Here is a 22,483-nt window from a genome sequence, read left to right on the forward strand (position 1 = left end):
CTTATATTCAAGTATATACGTTAATTAAAAATTGGCATTTTTAGCTCATGAATTATATATCCCGAGCCCATTATAATGTAAATATTGCATTGTCACCTTTTGGCAGTCTTCTGATTAAAATCAACATCCCTATTGCCTTTTTAAAATTTTCTTCTTTTAAATACTATAACTTTTGTAGTTTTTTTGTTGTAATAGTCGAATCCTCACTTCAGAGTTCATCGATAATTGGAGTCAATATATGGTGGTGAATTTCGCTTTTACCTCTTATTGTTCTAAGAGTAAATGAGTGTTACTTGATAATAGCATTTGATTATCTTGAAGTAGTGGTACTTTCCACCTTGCTGTACACCTAATGCTATCCAATGTTCTGTCCTTCATTGATTATATGTTAAAATGACATTTCATTTTAAGCAAAATGAATCTGTCTCTTGTATGTCACTACATTAGACTATAAAGTCTTTGGTTTTAAATATGTACTACTTGTACTGCTCTTTGTCTCTAAAGCTATAATTTGTGGAGTTGGGAGGGTTGCCTTCAAATCAGTCTTAATTCTTTTCTTGACAAATGGTTTGCCATGAACTTCTTCCTAGGGCTGAGAGAGAAACTGGCCCAAAATCACATAGCTGGCTGTGTGTGTAGCAGGACTCATGGTCTCTCTACACCAAACTGGCTATCTTAATTCAGCAACACCTAATCTGAAAATAGTAATATTATTCTGTTTTAAAAACCTGTATCATGAGTTGATGGGAGGTAAAGATCAACAAGTTGTTTGTAAAATAGCCTTTATGTTAATTTGCATAAAACAACATGAGAATATTACTTTACTTTCACTTTACTTTTATTAAATTTGTATACCGCCCTTCTCCCGAAGGACTCAGGGCGGTGAACAGGGCACATATAAATAGAGAATACAAAAATTAAAAGGAATTAAATAATTGCCCAGATAAAAACAATAACAGTATAAAAACCCCATTAAAAACCCTAACATCCCCCATCAGGCCAGGCCGGCTTGTTCAAATAAATGGGTCTTCAGACCGCGTCGGAAGGAGCGAAGGTCCGGTGCCGTCCGGAGCTCGACCGGCAGCTGGTTCCATAAAGCCGGAGCGCCCACAGAGAAGGCCCTCCCCCTGGGGGCCACCAGCCGACATTCTCTGACCGGAGGCACCCTGAGGAGGCCCTCTCTGTGGGAGCGCACAAGGCGGAGGGAAGTTGACGCCGGCAGCAGGTGGTCCCTGAGGTACTCCGGACCCATGCCATGTAGGGACTTAAAGACCATTACCAAAACCTGGCAAAAGTGGGTATTCATTCCTTATAATGTTCTGTCCAAAATGTGTCAAAATTTACTGGTATTGTTACTATGAGCAGGGAATGTATAGATATAATTAAGGTGATAATTTAGTCTCAGGTTCTCTATATTATTAAAAGTATTACATGAAAGCCTTGATAGATTAAAGCCTTGATGGATATTGGAGGTCAATATTTTTGGACTGGTATGGTGATAACCATGGCATATGCAGGAGAAGCAAAAGACATGTATTTTTTTTCCTTTTTACTCTGCTTGTAAAGAGTTTGTTTAGTTGACTTTGGTTGGAATAAAAATGAACCTAAACATATTTTACATATCTATGAAACGAAAAGAAAAGGGGTGTGTGGGTGATGTAATAGATCTGAGTGAAGATGATCTGATTTTGTACAATTGAAAAATGCATGCAGAGAAACATGATGTAAGTGGTCTGAGCATAGGTCCTTTCATATGCAAACATGATAAAGAAATCAATTCACATGTAAAATTGTTGGTTGTTTATGATGAAAAATTCAGAGGCTTGGTGAAGGATGCTTGGGTGATGAGGTGCTTTGATTCACTTTGGTAGTGTCAAGAGTGAATCTTGGGAAAAAGTGGACATGGAGGAAGAGGAAAAGAAGTAAAAGAAATGAGAGGGGAAGAACTACTGCAGGAAGAGAAAAATCCTGTATGAATAAGTATTAGAAGATAAATTAATCTCCAAACGATGATTGAAAAGTGGATGTGAGGAAAGACGATGAAATAAAATGAAAAGAATTATGTCACAAGGTGCCACTGAAGTGCATGGAGAAGTATTAATAGGTAATATTGAAAAAAGGGTGCTTGGTGGAATGGCGAGCCTCTGTAAGGGGTAACATCTAGCATATAAACAAATGTTTGCAGCAAAGATTAGGAAGGGTTGCTCTGAGTAAAAATATACTCAGAGAGCAAGTAGTATTCATCTCCGTTATTCCACTGAAGATGTTGTACATGTATTTTCCTAAATTGCTGATGTTATAAAAATGTGGCTTTTTGTAAGGAATGAATATTTGTCAAATAAAGCAAAACTGCTTCTATGTAAGAGCATGTTTCTACCCACTTTGCGATATGGAACCGGGGGGGTGGGTGTTGAGTATGTCTAGAGAAATACCAAAGAAAGTTGAATGCAGTCAGAATGCAATACTTAAGAAATGGGGGTAGAACAGGAGAGGGAAGTAGCCATGCAATTGCAGGAAAATAAGATGCTGACTCCAGAACACTTTGTGACATACAGTTGGTGCCTGAATTCAAACATGCTTTACTTTGCACCCTTTGCATTCTGTGTATTTCTTTCTTGTCACTCACCTTTGTATTCAGTGTGCATCTGTTTATTCTGCATTCCACAGCATCTTTAGTACTGAGAGGTGAAACGTTATGAAAAGAAATAGTGAATTAAATGGTATTGCTGTATTTTTCTATATATTTTTTTTGGAAATGTCTCATGCCTTTCATTTCTATCGCTTGCTATTTCTTATTCCCATTCTGTGCATTGCTAACACTGCCCACCCCAGAAGGGAAAAGTGTGATGGGTATGTTTTTTTTCCACAGTTGTTGCTTTTGTCCACAGCTTAAATTTAAATATTTAAATTTAAGTCATGAACAAGAATTGTTATGAAATAAAAGGCTTTAGTGTATTCTACATGTCTGTGTGAAATAGTTCATAAATTGGTCGGCCCCTCATATTTGCCAATTAAAATGCATAAGAATTCATTTAGTTAGAGTAATATAATCCATTATTATATTACACATTTCTTTTTTAGAATGTGTCAGAGAGAATAAATTTTTGCTTGAAAAGTGTACTGAGTTCTCTAATACAATGTCTTATTTTTCCATTGTTATTTTATATACAGATCTGAGGGCCATTTGTGTTTACCTGTACGATATACACACTCATTTCCAGATGCTTTGCAGAAACTTTATAGTGGTGAATTCAGGTAATATTAACGTAAATTCCTTTGTCTTTAAAAATAATTTTAGGTTTTAGACAAATATTATCTAAGTATCATTGATATCTATTGGGGATAAAACCTAATGATTATTTTTTTCCATGTAGAAGTATAGGAATCACTGAATGCAAAACAGTGCTTAATTTGGACTTACATCATATTTTGAAGTCAGTTTTAAGTGAATTCAAAATATTGTCAAGAAATGGGCAGGAATTATGATAATTAATATAACTTGGGAGAAATCACTGTATTATACCTCACAAAAGAAAAGAACAGTGTAAGTCAACAATGTAATTAAGCTTAATTAATGATGAAACTCACTATTTTTTAAACAGAGAGTGGTAATAGTACCAGCATTAAAAATACTGAGAGATAAAAGGGTGCCAATCTGTCTGACAAAGCCATGACAAGGTTGCAGAAATACCATATAAAATGGACAAAGATCTAATGGAATACACATACCTCTTCTTACAAAAGGCAGAAGAAGCTAAATGTGCTCAGTGGACACAACATGCTGAAAACCTGTCAGAACAGGAAAAATGGTGGGAGGAATGGGTTTGGTTGGAATCTTCAATAGGAACAATTCATGTAGTTACATTAAAGACAGGTTTTAATTATGAATAAATTTGAAAATAATGGTGAATACTTCCTTCCCTTCCCTATTTCACATGGCAGCACCCATCACATTTTCCTACATGGAGTGCAAATTACTTAGGTTCTAAAAAGGGGAACTGGATAGAAAACACTTTTTTTTCACTGAGTTCCTTAATTTTAAAAGTATAATGAGAGAAGGCTCTATAAATTGTAGAAACAATAGAATAATCAGAATAGCTTTTTAAAAAAAGATGTATATATTGGTCAGGCTGATCATAAACTGTGGTTTAACCAGAAATTTAATTCTGTTGATAAGATAATAATAAATTCTTGATCATTGTGTGCAATAATCACCAACTCTACCAGCTATTCTTTGGTATACTATTACTCTGCTTAATATTTGTTAGAGAGGCTAAGTATTTTTTAAAATAAAGTAAATAAGGGAACACATGGAATTGGTTATTTTATATTTTGGTAATATGCCTACAGAATATCTTCTAAATATTGTATACATATGTGACAACAGATCTGGCAAAAATAATGAATTCAGCAAGTCATAGTTTGATTGTAATAGGAATATAATCATTAACTGTTAGATGTTTAGTGCCAGCCATTGGCAGTTCCCCAAAAGGGTCATCAGATGGAGGCAAAGAGGTTTCTTCGCTTCCACTGATGAGCCAAGGGTCTCAGACCCACAGCCCCATTGGTGAGAGTGTTTTATGGTCAAGGAGGGGCCAAGACCCCCCATAAATACCTCTGCACGAGGGGCTGCTCTTTGTTCTAGCTTCTAGCTTCTCTGATTCTCTTCTTTGTTCCAGTCCTATCTCCTAACCTCTATTTTAGTCATGTAATACTAGCTTGTTTTGTTTTATTTTATTTCTCTCTTACATGCAGGCATGAATGCTTTCATGCCAAGTACTTCTTTCTCTTTGATCTATCATGAATAAAGCTAAATATGATTGCATCTCTGCGTGATGCCTTTGCTTGGAAGCTCCTTTAACGATTCATCGTGAGAAAACCTCACAAGTTGGTAGGCAGAGCATGGTTTAAAGGAAAGCTTCCAGGCCAGCCAGGAACTAGCCAACAAGATGTCTGAAAGGCCTGGCTCCAATCCATTTATAACAGATGGCAGGATTTCTCCCATCGTGACCAGGAGTCATCGATCGAAGACAGCCTCCCTGCCTACATCCAAGACTTCAGTTCCTGAGGCAACCTCAGCTGCAGATGAAAGCGCAAATGACCTTCATCCCGTCAGAGGATCCAGCAGAGCGTCTAGGACCCCTTCACATGCCTCTCTACAACTGAACGCCACAGAGGAGAGCATACAAGGTTTGCAAACTGTCCAAGGCTGCTCAGATGCTGCAGAGACGGACCTGGCTGAGACCAAACGCCGCGTGAGTAAACTGACTGCACAGGAACGTGAAGAGCTGCTTAAAGAGATCCTTGCAATGCAGGGGAAAGGGAGGGGGAAGGCAGCCCAGGAAAACGAAGAGACCACGAGGCTCCCAAATATGGCGCCTGCCACCCTTAGTGACCCCGGGACCCCAGGGATCTTGGCGGGAACCCCCCCTCCCAGCCATGAGCTACAGCTTCCGGGGGCAAGCGGAAACAAGATGGCGGCCCCCACACGGTCTAACAAAGACTTGACTTCTTTAAGTCTGGAAAGCCAGCAATCTCTGGCTTCCAACCAAAATAGCCTGCAGTCCCTGGCATACAGCAGAAATGACATGCAATCCCGGGCTTCCGAGCAAGACAGCATGCATATTCCTGATTTCTCCCCCCCACAAAGCCTTAAATGCTATGATAGCAATGAGATCTGCCCAGCCAAAACTGTTACAACGGCTCTCCAGACAGCCATGCAAGCTCTGGCCACTGCCTTAGAGGCTAGCAAGACAGCGGCCACACAGACATCGGGGGTGCCCACCCCCCCTCCAAGGCCTCCCATCCTCTCCCCAGAGCCCAACTGCCGGGGGGAATCCAGCCTGCAGCCTCCCAACAATCAACCCCTGCGGCCTCCCACCTCCTCTTCAGGTCTTCAGAACCAGCAATGGGCTCCTCAAGGCAAGCCAGGCAATGATGAAAATCCATGTGGTTTTAATTCTCGGGAGGATCCATTCAAACAACCCCGGGCTGGTAAATCTGGGCTCCGCCCCCCCAATGCCTCATGGGAAGAAGGGAGAAACCCTGAACAACGCCCTCCCCCTGATCACATGGTCTCCGGGCACGCCCACCTGGAGTCAATAAATATTCAAGAAAAAAGAGTGTCCCCTTTCAATGCAGAAACAGCTTCAGGAGTAAGCGTTTTTCCGCTTCCTTTTACATCAATGCCCATCTCAGAATTTTTTAAATATGGGTCCGAGTTCCTGGTCACAGACCTACCTAGTGATTTTAAAAAACTGCAAATAGCAGGAGAAAATTATAGCAGTTGGAGTAAAGATATACAGCTATATCTCTTAAAGCATGGGATTCTACAGATGGTTCGAAAACCACCCCCTTACCCATGGGGGCGTCAAGAAGAGCTGCTACACTTGCAGGCTTATTCTGCTCTACTCAGTTCCCTGGATAATAACTTGTTCCCTAGTATCCCAGCTGGTCTCAGAGCTGCTCAGGTCTGGGATCTGTTATTCAAATTATTCAACAGCGATACCATTGGTTCCATCACCAGATATACAACTGAGCTTTATACAACCAAACTGAAATTTGGTGCCAGCATGCCTGAACATCTTGCAAAACTAAAGGCACTCAGGGCAGAATTGATTTCCAGAGATTTTCCTGTGTCTGATGTCAGCATGCTCTCCATAATTTTTACTTCTCTAGACAGGAGTTGGAGCAATTTCATTGTTTCACTCGAAGCGGTCAAGAGGGAAGACATAAATCTGTCCTACCTCACAGGGAGACTGATTGAAGAAGATCGGAGAAGGAGAAATGCTGGAGAATACGCTAGAGTCACCACTCAGCAAGCCAGAAGGGGGCGCCACAACTCAGAGCAAATTAATGCTCTGTTTAAATGTTTCATCTGTGGCTCTGAGGAGCACCTCAAGAAAGACTGCCCCCATCAACATCAAGCCCCTAAACGTGGTCCCAATCAAGTAAGAGGGAAGGGGCAAGTAAGGGGGCGTGGCAGGGGCAAAGGACATTCACTGCATACTTGTTCCCTCACCCCCACAACAAAGGCTGATAGCTCCACTGACTTATGGTTACTGGACTCTGGAGCTTCTTCTCACATTACTAATATGAGTCAAGGTTTTAAAAGGTTAAAGAAAATTACCTCATCTGTCAAGGTTGCAAACGGTGATACTGCCTCGGTTGTTGGGGAGGGTTTCGTTTCTCTACCTGGACTTGGGAAAGTAGAGGGTGTCTTGCACGCGCCTTCTATAGCCAACAACCTTTTGAGCATCACCAAATTGTGTGACGATGACAAAGTGGAAGTCCTATTTCGCAAGGGGGGAGGTCATGTCACCCGGGACCAGAAGGTCATTGGAGATATTACAATAATAAATGGCTTGCCATATTTTTCTCCCAAGGCACCACAGCCTGCCCCAAGGCTTTCCAAGGGCAGTGTGGGCAAGGAGCCTGAATCTCAGCAGGCACCTACACCACCACTCAAAGCAACAAGAGCCAAGAGAGTGTCCATGGGAAAGCCAATGCACAATAAGTGCGTCCACCTCATGCACAGAAGGCTAGGACATGCAAGCTTCCCTGTAGTTAAAAAGATGGGAGAGTTTGCTGAGGGAGTCCAGCTCAAGGACTGTGACGTGTTTCTGGACTGTGCCGTTTGCAAGAAAACAAAGAGGAAGGCTGCTCCTATACGAAAGGTGTCATCCCGTAAGACTCAACACCCTTACCAACTAGTACATATTGATTTGGTTGGGCCTTTTACACCATCCCTAGGAAAGAAAAGGTATTTTCTCACTGCCGTTGATGATTTTTCACGTTACGGCCACGTATATACTCTCACAGAGAAATCTGAAGCCTTTGACGCCATAAAGTCGCTGTACAACTTCGTAGAGACCCAGTACAAGACCAAGATCGCACAATTGCAGAGCGATCGCGGGGCTGAGTTCATGTCTCAGAAGTTCCAGGACTGGGTAAGGCATAAGGGCATCCGCCATTTTCTAACTGCACCGTTCACCCCGTCGCAAAATGGTGTAGCTGAGAAAAGGAATGGAATCCTGCAAACCATGATGCGTAGTCTGATTGCAGACGCGGGTGTCGCAGAATCATACTGGGGGGAGGCAATTCATTATGCCAATTACACTTTAAACCGCACCTGGAGCAGTGTTGTGAACCAGACCCCATATTTCCTGGTTCACGGTAGGAAACCAAATCTGGCACATTTGCGTGTGTTTGGTTCCTATGCATGGGTGCATATCCCCAAGCAGCTACGGAAGAAGGGGAAACCTGTTTCTCAGAGACTAAGGTTCTTGGGCTATGCTCCTGGCTCCAAGGCCTATCGTTTCCTGGGAGAAGGGGGCAGGCCTGTGACTTCCCAATCTGCCTCTTTCGAAGAGGATTCCAATTGGACCCAGATCCACTCAAATGATCTGAGCCCATATGCCAACCGACCCAGCAAGGACACACCGACCGCGACATCACCAGAGGCGACCTCGTACCCTGCCACCGACGAAAGTGAGGAACAAGATGAAGATGCGTCCAGTCCCACAGAGGAAGACACGCCATCTTCACCCCCAGCGACACCTCAGAGACCCGCGGAAGAAAAGAGCGGTGAGTGGCAGAAGGTAAGGAGGTCAAAGCGGTCCAACAAAGGGGTCCCACCAAAGAGAATTGACATTGGCCACATAGCGTCTGTCAACAGCGTTGTGGTCACCCCAAAATCCTTCTCTGACATCCAGGAGCTGCCCATCGAAGAGCAAGAGAAATGGCAGCTCGCGATGGAGAAGGAAATGCAGAGCCTGAAACAACTTAAGGTCTTCACCCCCCAGCAACCTCCAAAGGAGAGGAAAGTCATTGGCACAAGGTGGGTTTACAAGGCAAAACCACTTGCCAATGGCCTCTACCTGTATAAGGCCCGTTTGGTAGCCCAGGGCTTCGCTCAGCGTTATATGGAGGACTACTCGGAGACTTACTCTCCAACCGTCCGGGCAGAGAGCGTCAAGGCCGCCCTCGTGACTGCAGCCGCTCTGGGAGAAGAAGTCTTCCAATTCGACATCCAGACGGCTTACCTCCACGCCAACTTGGACCGGCAGATCTACGTGAGGGCCCCACCTGGCTACCAGCAAGAAGGGGAAAATACATGGTTGCTTCACAAAGGGTTATATGGTCTTAAGCAGTCAGGGAAATTATGGTATGACTGTCTTAAAAAGAGTTTAGAACGAGTTGGTTTTCATACATCTAATGCAGATCAATGTGTTTTCACACGCAATTCCAAGGGTACCACAGAACGGGTGTTAGTTTATGTGGATGATCTATTATATGTAGGGCCAAACAAGAAAGGCTGTGATGAATTTGCCAAGGCCCTGGAAGAAAAATTTACTCTGAAGTCTTTGGGGCGGGTTGACAAGTACTTGGGTGTGCATATTTTGGCCACTAAAGGGGGGTTCGCTCTATCTCAAAAAGAAAAGATAGAGGAATTACTGGCCAAATGCAAAATGACAGAATCTAATCCTACGCATAGCCCAATGCAAACCGATTTTTACAACCACACCCATAAGGACGGTCCTGAGTTCACAGATAACACGCTTTACAGATCTGTGATTGGCTCCTTGCTATACATCAGCAATTGGAGCAGACCTGACATAACTTTAGCTGTGAATCTATTGTCCAGGCATGTGGAACACCCAAAGCAATTCCACTGGACTGCTGTTAAAAGGGTGCTTAGATACCTAAAGGGCACAGCTGATGCCCTCCTTATGCTAGAACCAGAGAAGGGGAAGACGGCCCAGCTCTCCGCTTACTCAGACGCAGACTGGGCTGGCGACACCAAAACTAGACGGAGCACTTCCGGTTTCCTCATATTGCTAAATGGCTGCCCAGTACATTGGAATGTTAGGCAGCAAAAATTTATTTCTTGCTCCACGGCCGAGGCTGAATATGCCAGCCTGTCAGACACGGCCAATGATTTGACTTGGTTCAATGAGCTGATAACAAGCATCTGGGCATCTCCCCCTCTGCCCATCCAAATTCTAGAGGACAACACAGCTGCCATTGCAATCTCGGAGGCTTATGCAGTAGGATCTAGATCTCGCCATATAGACATACGCTACAAAAATGTCAGGCAGCTTACCAAAAGGGGTTTTATACATGTTGAGCACTGTAATACAGCTGACCAGATAGCTGATCTGTTTACCAAACCTGTTCCCATTGACCGGCACAACCTTCTGTGTAAGCGTTTGTGTTTGGCCTTCTGAATGTTTTCATACATGTCTATGACACCTGCTCGCCCCTTACATACATTCACTGGTCCCTGTCATTGGCTGGCAAGAAGGGGAATTGTTAGATGTTTAGTGCCAGCCATTGGCAGTTCCCCAAAAGGGTCATCAGATGGAGGCAAAGAGGTTTCTTCGCTTCCACTGATGAGCCAAGGGTCTCAGACCCACAGCCCCATTGGTGAGAGTGTTTTATGGTCAAGGAGGGGCCAAGACCCCCCATAAATACCTCTGCACGAGGGGCTGCTCTTTGTTCTAGCTTCTAGCTTCTCTGATTCTCTTCTTTGTTCCAGTCCTATCTCCTAACCTCTATTTTAGTCATGTAATACTAGCTTGTTTTGTTTTATTTTATTTCTCTCTTACATGCAGGCATGAATGCTTTCATGCCAAGTACTTCTTTCTCTTTGATCTATCATGAATAAAGCTAAATATGATTGCATCTCTGCGTGATGCCTTTGCTTGGAAGCTCCTTTAACGATTCATCGTGAGAAAACCTCACATTAACTATATTTTGAGGAGTATTAAAGCAATAATTGCATTTTACTTTTACTTAAATAGATGGCATAATATTTAGATTGTTTGATTTCACACTAAATCATCTTCTACCATTCTGAAAATTCATAATTTAGACTGTGAATAAGAATATGAATTTCATTCCCATCAACTAAATTTCTTTGTGAATTAAGTAATGTTTATATGAAATAGTTAATAATGTTCTGAATGTTATATGGGTCAGTTGTAGTGATGATTCATGGAAAAATATCTATTTCAGTTGCTTTAATTTTTGTGTTCTTCATCTTTAAAGATGGCAATGGAGGCAACGAATCCGGTTGTATCTTGAAGGAACTGGTATTAACCCAGTCCCTGTAGATTTACATGAACAGCAACTGAGTCAAGAACAGCATAGTAGGGCCCATGTTAATGGAAGATTTCAGGATCAGAGTGAGTACTGTTTTTCTCCAAAAGTGTTTTCAACTCTGATGATTAATTGTACAATGTTTAATTGTGCCCAAACTTAAACCATCATTTTCAGCTCTTAATTTACCATCTCAACAGAGTAGGAAAACATATTCAAAATAAAAATCAGATGCTTCTATTAAGTGCAGAACTCCTTTGAATAGATGCAGCCAGGTTAGTATAAAATGAATGTCTTCATATCAAGTCTGAAAAAAAGGATCATCTTAATTTTAGTTCAGAGACATTTTCTTGTTTGAGTGTGTTTTTAGAGACATCTGCTTGGCCTATATTTCACCCATGTAATTTGCCCGTGATTGCAGGATCTCAGATTTCTGAACCACACCTCTTGCCTGTAAGATCATTAAATGAAGTCTTTATTGGAGAGTCTCTCTCATCCAGGTATGCTAAGCATCTACTTGCAAGCATTACTGTTTGGCATAGCCTGTAAACATAATACTTTTATTTATATTAAAACATTTCCAAACTACTTTGATTCATAATCTCTACAATCAATCTTTATATTATTTTGCTTTCTTACTGATTAATCTGTGGAATTGCATTCATACCTGATTACTGAATCCAAATGATAATATTTTGCTTCTGAAGCCTGTGAGAAAGCAGTTACAGTGCTATATATTTCAAGAAGTCTTACACGTTTCTTTTATTGTGAGTTGTTGAAAGAAAAATCATTAGCTGGTCTTTAGTGTATCTTAATTTGCACCTTGCATGTTATGTGTTGGTACTGGATTTTTTTATTTTCTTTATCACTGTTTCACTGGGCTATATTATCTATGCCTTTTCTGGCATTGTCCAATAGAACTTCATATTGAAATAAAAATAAATAAGAGTAATCTTGTTTTAAGGATTTACAGAAACCTTTTTTATCTTACTGTAGTGTATTTTAGTGCTATGCAAAACATTCAAAAGTTGCACTTTCAAACTATACCAGTATTAGTGAAACATATCTCAATTAAGTTCCAAAGCAACCACATGTTTTAGAAACCTTTCATGACTGCTTTGAAAGAACATAGGATTTGATGTGGTTCCTCCTAGAAGCTTATTGTATACACATGGAGCAGCTGCACAAATATTAGTGTAGGATGTAAGGAAACAATGTTGTGAAAATGATTTAATTCTAAAAGTGGAACGGAACTATGAATGAAGTGCTTGGTAGAATAGTAGATCAGAAGATCCAAAGATATGTCAGATCATGGATCAGGGAATTGGAACATATTATGTAATAGTAGGAAACATGAAATCATAAACTAAATAGTTGTAGCTGATAAAGCTGAGTTAAAAATGGTTTTGACAAGTTAAATTTGTTCTGTAGATGCATTTTTCTGCTAGCAATATGATTTGAAAGAGGACATGTTTTGTACAGAATAGAAGGGACAAGGGGATTTTTCCTACTTGATGCCTGAATTCAGAATTTCATTTTGAATTTTAATGACAATAGGGATAAATATGTAGAAGGGAAACTACTATGTGTTCCTGTTGGTGCAATACTAGTAGATTTCTTGCTAATTGCAAACAAAATTACTAGAAAATTCTAAAAGGCTTTCAAAATGGCTTGCTCTTGTACTAACAACATGCTGTAGTTTTGAAAACTGATCTAAAAACCCCTATCCATCAAAAATATATCTTTATTTTTTTAAAATCTGCTTTTTAAAACTGCTGCATACAAATTCAGTAGTAAAATTTTCAGCCATGTTTGAAATTAGCCTTTTTAGACTGGTACATGCCTGATTTCGGGCTGTGTTCTGTCTTATTCAGGGTGAACTATAAGTCCTGCAAACCCAGTTTTAAATTCTCCCTTCATAGGGCTTCTTATTATGAAATATCAGTTGATGATGGTCCATGGGAGAAACAAAAGAGCTCAGGTCTCAATATATGCACTGGAACTGGATCAAAAGCTTGGTAAGTTTGGTGTGCTTCTGTCATATCACTTATCTGTGGAAATCTTCCAAAAGGAATAACACACAGCACATTTATTTTGATACAATATAAGATATCGCTGTTATAAGAAGTAAGTTGTAGAGGGTTTACATTTACTGAGTTCTTTCAAGCCTTACCTATTTTATATGTCACCAGGTATGTATTTGAGAAAAAATATTTGGGGGGGGAAAAAAGCTCTGTGGAACTTATTTTAATGTTTGGTACTTTTCTGAGAAACATTCATTTAAGGTGATTTCCAACAAATGTACTAAAATATAAATCTGAAACAATGCAAATATTTCAGACTTAACTCTTGTTAAAATCACAAGAGTTCATTTACTTATTTAAGAGGTGGTTTACAGATTAAAATAGCAATACAATATTTTTTAGAAATTCAGTAATTATAATTATATGCCTTCAAATCTGCATCGACTCCTGGCAACTGCCTGGACAAGAACTTGCAGTTATCTTGGCAAGCTTTCAGAAGAGGTTTTCCCTTAACTCCTTCCTAGGGAGAGTGAGTGGCCCAAGGTCATCCAGCTGTCTTTGTGCCTAAGTCAGGACTAGAACTCATGATCTCCTAGTTGCTAGTCCAATGCCTTAACCCAGGGGTAGGCAACCTCGGCTCTTTTATGACTCATGGACTTCAACTCCCAGAATTCCTGAGTCAGCACAGCTGACTCAGGAATTCTGGGAGTTGAAGTCCATGAGTCATAAAAGAGCCGAGGTTGCCTACCCCTGCCTTAACCACTACACCAAATTGCTTCTTTTTATATATTTTAAAATAATTTATATCAAATTGTAAGAAAATAGCCAGCTCTACACCTGTCCCCAAAGGCTTTCTGGAGGAAAAAAAAACCCTACATGTTTTTATCAGTTTCTGGAAAGCTACAGGCTTGAACATGTTAATATAATTTTTTTGTAAACATTTTGTAAAATATTTTTTTATAAATCAGTAAAAATTAAAACCCTTATACATTTTTGAATATGAATATAGTACACTTATATTGTACATACTTCATATTACTGGCTCTGAGTAAATAGAATTAAATGGGTAGTCTTTGTACTGAAAACAACTTTGCATTTATCAATATTATAAGATGACTGACTTGGAGTTAGAGGATCCTTTGGAAATTTTTTCCAATATTTTAAAAAAAGCGTGGGATACATTGCAGCAGGTTTTTATGGTACAGATACATCATAGAATATTCTTAATAATTTTAAAAACACGAATCCCAGGCATATTTACTTAAAGTATAAAATCTTCGAACACCGGGATGGATAAAACAGTCGTTTATCCTAGAATACTTATTCAGAGAATAAAAAGAAATCCAACAATTAATTGCATAGCTATGTGCGAGAATCTTATTAAATTGTTATTTTAGCTTCTAAGTACGAAATGATTTTTTTTATTTAAAAAGTTTTACAATACATTTTGACTTTAATCCCCCCCCTCCCCCACCCCTATCCCTCTCCCCCACTCCCTCCTCCCCCCCCCCGACTTCCCAGAGCTAAATACAGGGCATAAAATCAAAAAACAAACATAAACACCCCTATATTATCAACAATAAACTATAAATTCTATCTCTCTCTAGCTCATATAAAATGAATACAAACAATATTAATATTACAAATAAAGTAGAGAAGAAAAAGAGGAAAACAAAAAAAGATCTTTACTAAAAATAAATTTTCTTAATCCCAGTCCTTATTCATATTAATTTCAAAAAAAAGGGAAAAGAAAAAAAAACTTTCACCTGCTATTTGCATTCTCCCACCTTTCTCTAATTTCCAAACAAATTCTCAGTTACGCACCAAAAGCGTAACTTAATATTATCCCAAGAAATGCTTATTGTTTGCTGAAAACAAATTGAAAGTAAATTCCTTTTGGTTTAATCATTTCCAGGATTTCCCAGCCTTTAAATCAAAATCTTTGTTGTATGGTTGAACAACCTAGTGGGTTCTGGGAATTTTTGTTTTACTCAAACTGCTGTTAAATTTTATTAGCCAACGTTTTTATTGTTCTTTTTTCTTCAGCTTCCAAGTCAAATATTGGTTTATTGAAATAACAGTAATATTAATTAAAATAATAAAAATGCTGGAGATAGGGAGAAAGGCTTCCCAGCTAGAGTTGATCTAGGTACTATTTTTTTTTAATTCTCTTTTAGGTCTTTTAATATCAACAAAATAGCAAATCAGGCTGTGGAAGAAATTCTTAAGATTGGTGAGTTCCTAATACCATGCTCATCACTGAAAACAATGAAGTGTTCAGAGTATTATCTAATTTAATCTGAACTTGACATAGTCTAAAAGTACATTGTTTTTCTTCAGAGACTAAATATTTATCACATATACATCAATAACACCACTTTGAAATGCTACTAAAATGATATAAAAGTTACATCCCTTTTAAAACTGCTTATAGGAGTCTTAATTTCTATAACAGGGGAAATAAATTGAAGAACACTTATAAGACTTGAAAAGCTTTTAAAGAACTGTACTTGACTTTAGAAAATAAAGTCTGTATTTTATTATACTTTTTGTTAAACAAACCAGATTTTTTTTGCTTTAACATAATCTTTATATCAGAAGAAAGGATGCATTTTGGGAAACTGCCTTTAAATTTATCAGGGATGGGGAACCTATTGCTTCCCCATTTTCCTATATGTAACAGACATATATATTTACTTTTGATTTAGATGAGATTATTCTGTAAAAATGGCAGTATATTCTGTATGTATTTCCCTTATTGTTTGGTCAGATACTGGTAAGAAATAGAAGTATCTTTTAGAATTTTGTTTCTTATTTTTGTAAGAGTAACTGAGTATTGTTCTTTGCCACATGTTATCTAGCAAATGCAAAATATAATTTTCTATAGCAAACAATTTTCTTTTCATTCAATAGCTAAAAGTTATGACAGTTTAAAGCTTCCATTGAACAAGGAACTAATACAGAAAGGTGAGATCTACTTTTAGCATGTTTAATCATTGTGATTTACCAATTCGTTTTGTTCTTCAATTTTGCTCATTATTTCAGTTACAGAAGTAATCGACATTATTTTATGCATTTAACTTACATACATTAATATAATGCATTAATTTAAAGGTTTTTACATCTGTAAGTAAAAATGGGGGGCAGTGCTGGGCTTCAAGATGGCAGTCAGCAGCTCAGGTTCAAGATGCAATGGGCTGAGCTTCCGTTTTTCCCCCCAGCTCCTGCCAGCCTAACAGTTCAAATGCGAGTATACTACAGTGGGAAGGTAACAGCGCCCCATGATTGATGCTGACCACATGACCACAGAAATGTCTTCAGACAGCCTTGGCTCAATGGCCTTGAAATGAACACTGTCCTTTATAGTCAGCTACGACTAGCAGAATAAAATCTGCAAGGATTCCTTTTTACATCTGTTAATAGAAACCAAATAAATTGAATGTAGTTCAGGCGCTTCTTCAAATATATTTCCAAAATCTCTGAGGGGACAGGCTAACATAACATTTAGTATCTTACAAAATAACAGATTTAAATCAAGTTAATTTCCATAAGATTTTAGGAATAATCTCCACAAGCTTTTCACAGCTTTTCTGTGTTACAAAAAATCAGAAAGCTTAACTATATAAAAAAAGATAATTTGAGCACTAACTCTTAGTGTGCTACTTAAGGAACCTGACTAATTGACTTCTGCTTTTTCAGTAACAAATGGATATAATGAATCACTGCTCTATAGTCCAGAGGAACCCAGGTTGTTTTTTAGTATACGAGAACCCATTTCAAACCGTGTTTTTTCAAGTAGTCGGCAACGAGGCTTTGCTTCAAAGTAAGTATTACTAGTAAGTGTTTATCTAACCATAATTTGAGCAGCAACTATTTTAGATTCAGATCTGGGAGGTAACTGTTTTCAGTTGATCTCTAGGTTACTGAATACAATGTAGGAATATGAATTTTAATTTGGAAATCCAAAGCTGATTGTCTTTATTAACTATTAGTTAAAACGGTAAAGTTGGGTAGCAGTTTTGACCAATACCAAAAGAATTTTTGAGTTTACTTGAGTGTAAATGTAGTACCTGTTTGCAACTTTTTAAAATAAAGCAGATGCATCTTTTATTGTATCATGTGGCAGCTGCAGGAGGTAGCTACACAAACCATAGAAAAGACTTAGCTGCTTTAAAAAGCTTACAGACAGGTGCTCTTGTGCCCATTGATGCCCCTTTTGGAACTGAATGCAAAGTGCATTCAGCAAATTCTATCACTTTATCTAATATAAGGGATGTAGGAACTTTACAGGCATTTTTTGTCAAAACGCTAAATATAATTGACTTAAATGAGAGCAAACAAAAGAAAAATGCACCAAAGGTTATTTCTTCCTATGAAAGCAAAACTAATAGCAAGTACAGTTTTTGAAAAAGTATGTTCTCTAAAATGATGATAGGTTTTGTAAAAATAGTGTTATAATCTTGGTTAATTGTTTCTTTTCAATTTACAGGAAAAAGTATGTTTCATTCTTTTTTTCCAAAAGCTACCTCTGCAATAATATAAGATTCCATTTGTAATTAATGTTTCATGAAGATATCCACTGAAAATGATGTATACTTTCTCCTACCATAGTTTTTTTTGGGGGGAACCCGTAATTAAATGTGTTATTTCAGCAGAATAGATGAAAGGGCACTCTGGAAAAAGTTTCTTTTATAATTGAGTAAGGGTCTCATTTTTCTTGAGGCTTGCTTCTTTTTGTAATGCTACAGAATTTTGAAATTCTCCCTCTTCAAGAATGTCTGAAAACCTCACTCTTTTCTTAGGCATTCCTATCTGTAACAAAACCAGAAGTTCACTAGAAGACTTTCCATTATGATCGTAATTGAGCCTAACATTTCTGTTGCTAAATGAGACATTTTAAAGTGATTTTTGCCACAATTGTTAAGTGAATCACTGCAATTGTTAAATTAGTAACACAGTTAAATGGATCTGGCTTCCCCATAGACTTTGCTTGTGAAAAGCTTGCACACAGTGATCACATGACCCTGGGACACTGCAGCCATCATAAATACAAGTCAGTTGTCAAGCCTCTGAATTTTGATCATGTGACCATGGGGATGTTGCAACCTTTTATAAGTGTGAAAAATGGTCACGTCACTTTTTTTCAGTGATGTTGTAACTTCAAATGGTCACTAAATTAACTGTTGTAAGTCGAGGAATATCTGGAGTTTAGCAACATCATACCATCCCCCAGATTAAATGACCATATTATTCCATCTTAAGTTCTATCAATTATGTGTTGCTTCTAATCTCTATTATATGCATTTGAAACTATTCACTTGATCAGGTGTCAGAAATATTTTTCTTTAATGTATTTTCAGAGTTTGCATTCGCTCTCGTTGTTGGGATGCCTGTATGGTAGTAGATGGAGGAACTTCATTTGAATTTAATGATGGAGCAATAGCATCAATATTAATCAATACAGAAGATGCACTGCGTACTGTTTTGCTAGAAGACTGAAGACATCATTGAGAGTATTCCAGTCTTCACAAATAAATGAGCTACATCAATTCAAATGCGAAAAAAGCTCTTTACAGATATTTGGGAAACAAAGATTGAAATGACTTTTTATTCCTTCTGAATGAGAAACTCCTGGAAAAATCAGTGTTTTGCCATTTATTGCATCTTGTAATATGAAATATAATTGGTTTATACCCCAGACCAACAAAATTATTAGCCCTTAAAAGCTTGATTCCACAGAAATGGAGGTGGAGTCAAATACAGTTGGTATTAATATTAAACTGTAAACTTCAATGGAAGTAGTGTACTACTGATTCAGCAAAATACCTTGAAATTCTTTCAGTTTTTAAAGCAAATAATATCAAAGTTAATCTAAAAATGTTTGGTCATACTTCAGTGTGATAAGCCAAGAATTTTTAATAATACTTTTCTATTCAGAAACAACTTTAATTTTTTAAATTCTGCATGTTTCAAGTAGAATTCATTACTGTCTTCTATTATAGTCTAATATTCATACTTCTGCTATAAACCATGTTTCTATTTACCATTGCATTTCTCATATCATATTGAACTGGCTACTGAATTCCAAATATTCCCCCATCCCATATGAGCACCAAGCATTTAAACTTAAATGGAATTAACTTAAGCATATTGAAAAATCCAGTGCTTTGTTTAATTGGGCTCTAGAACAGACTCAAAGCATGTGGCTCCTGTTTAAGTTTCTGAGAAACCCTGCTGGAGCTTTGGATAGGCCAGGGGTAGGCAACCGTGGTTCTTTAATGACTCATGGACTTCAACTCCCAGCTATGCTGGCTCAGGAATTCTGGGAGTTGAAGTCCATGAGTCAAAAAAGAGCCATGGTTGCCTACCCCTGGGATAGGCCTACCACAAGTGGAAATAAGGATGCATCTGAGTGTTGGCCAGCTTAATTGTTTGTTCTATTCCCAAGGACAGGTGCTCCATTAAGTAGGTTCCTAAGATAGCAAAAATACACAATATCATTCCTTTAAAAATTTAACTGTGTATTTGTGTTAGGAGTATAATAATCTTTACCTATCCAGTGCAGAAATATTCATGCATTTTGAAAATGACTTGTTTTCACAATCTGTAAAGCATAGGCACGAATAGTTTCAAGACATGGAAGCATTTTGTTCACAGTATGTGTATGAAACCCAATATTATACAAGCAAGTCCAACAGTTTTTCCACTCAGGGATAGAATCTTCTTTGCATTCCTCCCAAATCATTTCTAGAAGTTTCCCCTAGTTCTGAAGAACTTTGTGCCTGGGGGGTGCAGAATGGAGAGATTTATTGGACCCTTTCCTAGTTCTATCTGTAGAAACTGTTTATCTTACAGAATTGAATTCGCTTCCTCACATTTTACTTGACAGGTTACAGAAGTGTGACCACTGCCAACCTCTTCTTCATTAATTTCAGGTAGCTACTGTATGCAGAAGTCTTTGCAAAGATAGTATTCAGCAGTATATTAGTTTATATTACTTATACCAGGATATTTTGCAGATTGGCTGCCACTAAAAAGAATCATTCTTGCTGGTTTTAATGACATTTTGAAAATATCACAGAATGCATTAGCTCAGGGGTCTTCAAACTTGGCCCTTTTATGACTTGTGGACTTCAACTCCCAGAATTCCTCAGCTAGGCACCCTGGCTGAGGAATTCTGGGAGTTGAAGTTCACAAGTCCTAAAGGCCAAGTTTAAAGACCCCTGCATTAGCTGCTTTTATTTGAAATAATGATAATTAACCTGCAGTCTGAGGGAACAAAATGATGAATTGTTTTTCTTAATTAGAAAGTATGGTAAATTATATCTTCAGGGCTTAACGTGAAGAGTCAAGAAGATTGAAAATCAGTTTTGCAATTGATCATAAGCCCTTTAGAAGACAAAGGAACAATGGAAAAAAGAACACTGAAATATACATGTCAGGCTTTTATCATGGAAAGCTAAGTCTTTCAGTGAAAGTGTGAGAGCTGTTTACATGTCTGTGATGTTAGCTATTGGGAAGCTGAAATGAATGGACTTTGTTTCAAGGAAATTAATTTTCTAATTTTCTTAATTAGAAAGTATGGTAAATTATATCTTCAGGGCTTAACGTGAAGAGTCAAGAAGATTGAAAATCAGTTTTGCAATTGATCATAAGCCCTTTAGAAGACAAAGGAACAATGGAAAAAAGAACACTGAAATATACATGTCAGGCTTTTATCATGGAAAGCTAAGTCTTTCAGTGAAAGTGTGAGAGCTGTTTACATGTCTGTGATGTTAGCTATTGGGAAGCTGAAATGAATGGACTTTGTTTCAAGGAAATATTTTTAAAACACGAGTGAGATAAAACCAGGATGGATATGCTCTGTAATTGTTAGTTTAAAATTAAGGAAGTTGTAAAACGGGTTCATTGTACCCAGTTTGTTTTATGATCTTCAAATTCTAAAATTGACATTGTTAATTTGTGAGTACGGGCAGCTTTAACATGAATGTTTTTCTTCTTCCCCAGCATGCTCAACTCTCTGTGCCTAAGTCTTGATTCTCAACCTTTCTAGATCAGTGGAAGCATTTGGAAATTTTGAGTCCATGCCAACATCTGCCTTGGATTGTGACTGTTCCCAAAATGCCTGCCTTGACAACCTTAGCCAGTCATTTACAAGAAGGCAAACTGATGAAGATTCTTTCATGTGGAGGTGTGTAGACATTTGTAAAGAAACACTTGGCTGCAATTGCACATTTCCCAGATTGCTTTTGTGACTGTGTGCAGCTAAGAGTATGTAAAGATACACTCGAGATTGACTCTTTGCTTTGCAACTTTTCTTGTCTCTTTCATTAAGAAAAAAAAAGGCAGAATTGCTAAGGAGATGCCGATGGCAAACTCTTGATAGGACTTACTAAATATCTGAATGGTACTGTGTTCTCATCACAAATGGATTATCATGTTGAAAATTTATGTCCCATTTCCTTAAATTATGCCGGTGAAGGGTTAAAAATAGTTCTGTTGTCCATTAGATACAAAGACAATAAAAAGATGCAAGGAGAATTTGATTGAAATAATGTGATCTAAAATTTGAATTGTACTTGCTATTTTCTATATTCTTTTTAAAGAAAAAGCAGAGGATATCATAGAGGGCTTTTTGAATCCTCCACATTAAAAAAAACTTTAGTGTTCTTATCATCTGGCTCATGCCATCTGGGTGAAGAGTTGACTTTTTAGGGGAATACAAAATCCACACTAAATGCCAAGCCAGCCTGTCTGATATCACATCAGTGACTATACCACAAGTGTGCCTCCAGGGCTTCATATTATCTGTCCCCCCTACTGGCCAGTCAGGTAGCAGTGGGAATGGCTTGTGTACTGCAGGCAATCAGCATTCAGACTCAGTTTAGTACATTTTGAAAAGGTCACCTTTTGTTTTCAGTCACATTTTGAGAGGATAAAAATGTTTCTGTGTTTGCACATTATGCCTTGCCAAGGAAAGGTGCTTGTGCGCTATAGAAAACCTTCTCCTAACCCTCAACTTGCTGACATTCTGGACCTCCCTAATGATGCAATTAAATGTGCCAAATGTGCTTTTTTAAAAAAAATGAGCATCCAAGAAACAATTGAGTGACAAACTATAGATTTTCTGGCTATGATAACAGAAATGAAAATAGGGTGAAAACAAGACAGTCTTTAAAACAATTATTCTCTTAAGAACATGCCTTTAAACCAAAATTTCTAAAAAGAAAGCAAATATTGCTATGTCAAAAATATATGCGCAAATTAAACTCAATACAACTATGCCTTTTCCCAAAATTGTTTTATTTAAAATAATGTATGCTGTGGTTAGTAAATTAATAAAGGTATTTTTCTTG

General features: G+C 38.1%; 1 protein-coding gene across 4 annotated transcripts in view; it reads left to right on the plus strand.

Annotated features, from left to right (window-relative positions):
* The window catches only part of NADK2 (NAD kinase 2, mitochondrial), a 37,665-nt gene extending 15,254 nt beyond the window's left edge, over positions 1-22,411 (plus strand). The window contains exons 5-14 of one of the 4 annotated variants that reach the window (XM_083355908.1): positions 3,172-3,255; positions 11,053-11,189; positions 11,525-11,603; positions 12,978-13,121; positions 15,305-15,360; positions 16,041-16,094; positions 16,827-16,950; positions 18,488-18,683; positions 20,017-20,062; positions 21,135-22,411. In XM_083355908.1, coding sequence (XP_083212034.1) covers positions 3,172-3,255; positions 11,053-11,189; positions 11,525-11,603; positions 12,978-13,121; positions 15,305-15,360; positions 16,041-16,094; positions 16,827-16,950; positions 18,488-18,626 — 817 coding nt within the window. In that variant the 3' untranslated portion in view covers positions 18,627-18,683; positions 20,017-20,062; positions 21,135-22,411. Of the gene's footprint in view, positions 1-3,171; positions 3,256-11,052; positions 11,190-11,524; positions 11,604-12,977; positions 13,122-15,304; positions 15,361-16,040; positions 16,095-16,826; positions 16,951-18,487; positions 20,063-21,134 lie in introns of all 4 variants that reach the window. The other 3 variants (XM_083355907.1, XM_083355909.1, XM_083355910.1) reach the window with 3 other exon arrangements.
* Positions 22,412-22,483: the final 72 nt, after the last annotated feature.

This window comes from Vipera ursinii (genome assembly GCF_947247035.1).
Source record: "Vipera ursinii genome assembly, chromosome: 2".
Lineage (NCBI taxonomy): Eukaryota > Metazoa > Chordata > Lepidosauria > Squamata > Viperidae > Vipera > Vipera ursinii.